General features: G+C 47.6%; 1 protein-coding gene across 1 annotated transcript; it reads right to left on the bottom strand.

Moving 5' to 3' along the window:
- Window positions 1–4,078: 4,078 nt before the first annotated feature.
- LOC149305376 (uncharacterized) lies at window positions 4,079–5,411 on the bottom strand. The gene has a single exon (XM_089477952.1). The coding sequence runs from the start codon at window positions 5,248–5,250 to the stop codon at window positions 4,099–4,101; it is 1,152 nt and encodes a 383-aa protein (XP_089334078.1). The 5' UTR covers window positions 5,251–5,411; the 3' UTR covers window positions 4,079–4,098.
- Window positions 5,412–5,904: the final 493 nt, after the last annotated feature.

The following is a 5,904-nucleotide window of genomic DNA, read 5'->3' as shown; positions in this document are numbered from 1 at the left end:
AATGGGAGACCAAAGGATTAATTGAGATAGTTGGAGAATATGTTATTGTTGGTCCATAAAGAGTTCCCTAAAAAGTAATTCAGACCAAACCTCAACCCCAGTCCATAATAGCACATAAAGTATAGCTCTCCTGTTAGGCAACTTTATGGTTGTATTTTTACATGGCACATCCAATGTGCAATTGAATATTTTATTGCTATAAAATGATTTTAATAATCCACTCAAGATATAATAAAAATGCCATTACATAATCTTACAGCCACACTGCCAGTAAACCTGAAAATGTTAGTATTTCCGTGAGAGTTATTATCTACAGTGCTGATAAACTCATGGAGGCTGGATGAGGAATCAACTAATTTTTGCCTGCACTTAATAGATATTATCTATATATTAAGAATGAGAAATTTCCTTCAATCCAAGGGCTGACTTCAGTTTCAGAGAGGTTCTCGGGGGACTGCATTTTAACTGTGTGGCCAGGCCAAAAGCAGAAAAGTAGGACCAAGAATGTATTAACTTAAAACTCTTGTTGTCAATTCTTAAGAGCCTTAGCCATTTCAACATTTTTAGGATGGAGCAGGGACTCATATAAACGATAGGACATTGCTGAATTATGGTGACATTGTGAAAGGGTTCTAGACACTTGGGCAACTCTGGTGGGTTATAGACCGCCCATTTGGGGCGGTCTGGACCCGCCCCTTTCCCTGGAGTATCGGGGCTTCAGTGGCTACACCAGCAGCCGCTGAGGCCCCGATCCACCGCTTTTCAGGCTGCGGGGAAGCAGCAAAACACCGCTTCCCCGCAGCCTGAAGAGGGGTGTCCTTGGGGCTTCAAGCCCCAAGGACACCCCGCGGCAGCGGGGAGGGGGAGAAAGGGGCCGCTTGGCCCCTTTCTCCCTTGCTTCGCTGGGCACAGCCGTCTGAAGGCTGCGCCCAGCGAAGCAAAGCGGCGCCGCAGACCAGGAAGGAGCTCCGAAACGGAGCTCCTTCCTGGTCCATGGAAAGGGCGCCTAGAAACGGAGCTCCTTCCTGGTCCATGGAAAGGGCGCCCTAGGCGCCCTGCCGCGGATTGAGGATGTCACGTCCGCGCCACCCCGTCTAGAGGCGGCGCGGCCGTGACGTCCTGACGGCGGCAGCCGTATGGAAGGGCCGCCGCCGTTTAGTGCGTGACGAGCACGCACTAGGGTTAGGGCGGTGCAGAAGCACCGCCCTTTTGTAACCCTAGTGCGTGCTCGTCACGCACTAAAGTGCCGGTGTGTAACCGGCCTCAGTCCCAGACCCTGGCTCACTGCCATACACAGTGGTTATCTAAAGAGACTTTAAAAAGGTCAGGTAATTGGTAGAGACAGAATAATTTACAATCATCTCTACAGGGACCTAGCTAGGGTTTTAGGAAGTGGGGGCAGACTAAGTGCCACCATTATAATGGGGCTTGGGTGCCCCAAGAACCCCCCCCCCTTGTCTACGTCCCTGATCTCTACTCCCTGTGCTTTTAACCTGAGTCTGATTTAGGAAAAGGAAAAGACAAGTACAACAAATTCAACTAATTTCTTCTTAGATATAGACATAACTCATAACAAGGTCTCCAACAAAGAAGTTCCCATTTGCAAAACCCTGCTGTCTAGTCCCCTTTTTCTTCCTTGTCCTTTTCCTCACTATAGGAGGGTTTTTTTAGCCACATCAGCATTGTAAGGATGGTGAAGCAGAGCTGGAGAAAAACAGACTTTAAATGCCAGCTTGCAGAAGTGTGTCTACAGGAAACAATACAATAAAGCTTGAACTAGGAAAGAATGGGATTTTATTCTAGCCAATCCTGCAGTTTGGTGTGTGCCTGCCTATAACAGGCAAGGTAAATGGCAGCTCCTTTACTGAACTTGCTTGTATAGCATTAACCGGGAGAAAGGGGAAAGCAGATAAGCCTGTTTCACTAGCTCCTTCCCTGCAGCATCTTAATAAAGTATAGATCTATAGACTGAGATTGAAATCATAGGAAGGGTGGAGACTGGTGAGAGTGGGGGAGAGAATAATCCCTGGATGCCTTTTAGAAGAATCTTTCACATTGTTTTTGTTTACTATCTTTCAAAATGTTTTTGTTTACTAATGTAAGGTTTATGAGACAGTGTTGTTTCATTTTACATGTGCATATTGTTAACTTTTGGATAAAATATTTTCTGAAACTGCTGCTATTATTTTTTTTCATTTGTAGAAATTTATTATATTTTTTTCATGTTATTTTTGCCACTGTAATCATAATAATAATAATAATTATAATAATTATTATTATTATTTGTATACCGCCCTCTGGCAAACCAATCCGGGCAGTTAACAACAGTAAAATATAAAATATGACAATTAAAAACACTTTATCCCTCCCCCCCTTAAGACAGTATTAAACAGTATAACATATTAAAACACAATATCAATGCATAAAAACAACAATTAAAAACTAAAACCCCTGATATCCCTCTGTTGATCCTCAACCATCACTAAGATGGGGCCACGGGAGGAATGAGGGAATCAGGGAACCTGGGCCGGGATGGTTAATCTGGAAAGGCCTGTCGGAAGAGATCCGTCTTGACCGCTTTTTTAAAGCTGTCTAATGATGTTATCTGATGGATCTCATCCGGCAGGTCGTTCCAGAGTTTGGGGTCGTCGCAAGCCTAGATTTTTTTTTTTTTTTTTGCCCAACGTAAACGCTTTTATTGGGACAAATGCTTCATTTTGTACAACAGAAGCTGTTTTAAATCAATCGCATTCCACAATTTAGCTGGCTAACTCACTATTGCATCCTATTCCCAAAGCAACCAAAACAACAACCTAAGCTTTGATTCTGAACAAAACTGCAATCCTCCAAAGTTTGGTGTTCTAAATATGAACTGATTCTTAAGACTTATTAAGCTGGAGATGTAGGACCAAACCCAAAAGATAAATATTTTTCCCTGAGCTGAAATGGGGCTGACCACTCTCTCAAGGCAGTATCACAGCATAGGAAATCACTTATTTTAACACTTATACAATACGGCAAAAGGACTATCTCCATTTTGTTCAGCAGGAAATATCTATAGAGTACTACTAAGTCATACATTTGTTCTCTTTTGACATCAACAACAATTTTAAACTCAGGGTGAACTTGTGGCCTGGTCCTGTACATATTTGCTCCAAGATCATCTCCACGCAAATCAATGAAACATATTCCCAAATAACATGAGCAAACTGCAGGCTCAATGCTCAAGCCCTCTAAGCAAACCTTTCCCCATACAATTCAGTGGACTTCACCATTATGTGGGAATAGCAAAGGCACTATAAATGTCCTTGTTACACCTGTCATGCCCTTGGCAATGCCATGTAGACAAGAAATTAGAATATCCTGGCCCGCAAAGTTTAAACCTCTGCAAGCAAGCTTTACACTACATTTGGCACTTGGAAGGCAGAAGGAAATAATTTCAAGGAACAACCAGGTCCCAGCCGTACGGGAACTAAGCTGGAATTATTAAGGCTTTGGTGCAATTGCCACCCCAGTGAGAACCATTTTTACACATTTCTTCTTCTTCTTGCCACCCCACACACCAGCAGTTGTGTTGCATTTCTTCTGCCTGGCCCTTAGGCTGAAGGCAGGCAATTTGGACAAGACAAGTGTATCATCTTTTGCAGCCAGATAAGAGGAAGAGCAAGTGGGGAAACCTTCTCCTAGTCCAGAAGTGCAATGGATATATTCAGCATGGAGAAAAGAACAGCCCGGTCACTGATGCTCTTGTGACATTATTCCCTTGCAGAGCTGATGGTCGAACAACGGGGTGGCAATACAAAATATTTGAAAGGGATACTTTAAGGCACAGAACTATCTGAAAAGGTATCTTAAGGCACAGAAGGGCAACCAACTTTCTTCTACTGCTAGGTAAAGAAACCAACACAAAGTGAGTATAGCTTCAAGGCTGAAGGCTTTTCTTCCAGGAAGGCAGGCAGGAACTACAGATCCCTCAGAGCTTAGGAAACATAGGAAAGCTTTGGACTACAATGCCCAGAATGCTGGCTGAGGTGGGGGTTCTGGAAGTTGGAGTCCAAACAAATCATTATTTCCCAGCTCTGGGGTCTCTCAGCAGCTTTACTCTTCTTTAGCCCAGACTGCGGCACTTTTCTCTCCTTGCAGATGAGGGACAACAGCCTCGGTGTAGAACTTCTCTAGTTTGGGAACCATTTTCTCCCAGAAAAGTGGATCAAATGGGACCGGGGCAACCGCAGTCTCTTTGTTGGTGTACACCACAAAGTCTGCCTTGCCAAGGCCAGTGACCCCCATCTGGCACTGCACTTGGGTGTAATAGGGGTGCGTCTTCTTCAGCGAGTAGCCATCCCCCTTCTTCTCCAGGCAGAAGGTTTTGTCCTTGCAAGCTTCGGCCACCGTCTTGTCTCGGTGCTTGTAGGGGCACTTGACCTCCACCACCCCCAGCTCCTTGCCGCTTTGGGCTTCCTTGACAATCCCGTCGGGGCTGGCGGCCAGCCAGGACTTCTTTTTGTCGATGAAGAGGCCGCAGTCATCCACTTCCACGGCTTTGTCAGCCTCCCGGGACTTGAGGGCTTTGTAGGCCTCCATGGCTTTCTTCTCGTTCCGGACGCCCCAAGACATGGCAGGGGTCTGCGCCACGGAGCCGGACTGGGTCACGGCTTTCAGGTATGACTGAGGCACCTCGGAGGTCTGGCCATTGGCGAACCTGCTGTTGGCAATTTTGGGAGCCACGGAGGCCGTGATGCGGTTTTCCCTCCACTTGTACCATTCTGGGTTCGTCCGCTGACCCCGCGTTTCCCTCTCTATTTCAGCCACCTTCTCCTTGGGTAGCGGAGATGGAAGGTGACGTGCCTTGCCTCGGGTTTGAGCAGGTTTGCTTTGGGTTTTGGGAGTCACCTGCTGGGGGCTACCAGAAGGACGTCCAGCAGCTTCAGGGGGAGATCTAGTTCCTCCGGCCGCCGTGGAGGTCTTGGCCCTTGCTCCACGGCTGCTCCTTCCATCTCCTTGCCCACTACTGTATGTAGCTGTGGACCTTGTTTGGTAACCTTGCCCTGTTCCTCTGGGACTTGTGGCTTGCGTTCCTCCCTGCCGGCCACCATCACCCTTTGCAGCAGAAGCGGTTGAGGTCCTTCTGTTGGTGGAACTAGACTTGGATGAGGCAGAAGATGGAGGGGCAGCCGGGGCTGCTTTGGGGGCCGTGGCAGCGGGTCGCGGGGATGCTACGTTGTCGGAGATTCTCCTAGGCCGGCCCATGGCTCCGGGAGGAAGGGCTCACGTCTGCTTCAGCAACAGATCTTTGCAAATCCTGCCTTAAATCAGTATTTTTTCTTTTTTTCCTCCCTGGCGCTGGTGAGGAGCAGCTCCTATCCGGAAGAGACGGCGGTCTTCATCTGGTTGCTGCTGCGACTGAGAGGGGGAAAAGAGTGATGGGACTTGCAGTCCTTGTCGAGGGGCCTCTTGCCAGCTGGACCTGCAGTCCTGAGCCTGCTCTCCCCAGAGATACACAGAGAACAAAGGAAGCATGGATCTTTCAGGGCACTTCCGCCGCAAGCCTAGATTTTAAAGGTTGTAGTAAGTTCTTCCCAGAGGACCGGAGAGCGCGGGGAGGATTGTACGGGAGGAGGCGGTCCCTGAGATAGCTTGGACCCAAGCCATTTAGGGCTTTAAAGGTGATAACCAACACCTTGTACTGGGCCCGGAAGCTGATAGGCAGCCAGTGGAGGGACCTCAAAACCGGAGTAATGTGGTCCCTCCTAGATGTTCCTGAGACAAGCCTGGCTGCCATATTTTGAACCAGCTGTAATTTCCGAGTCAAGCACAGGGGTAGCCCCATGTAGAGTGCATTACAGAAGTCAAGGCGTGAGGTTACGAGCACGTGCACAACCGTCTCGAGATCCCTTACTTCCA

The sequence above is a fragment of the Sceloporus occidentalis genome, unplaced genomic scaffold (genome assembly GCF_023333645.1).
Source record: "Sceloporus occidentalis isolate IW3139 unplaced genomic scaffold, rSceOcc1.0.p SCAF_12, whole genome shotgun sequence".
In the NCBI taxonomy this organism is placed as follows: Eukaryota; Metazoa; Chordata; class Lepidosauria; order Squamata; family Phrynosomatidae; genus Sceloporus; species Sceloporus occidentalis.
The sequence above is the reverse complement of the archived record's forward strand: the minus strand, read 5'-3'. Positions and strand labels throughout refer to the sequence as shown.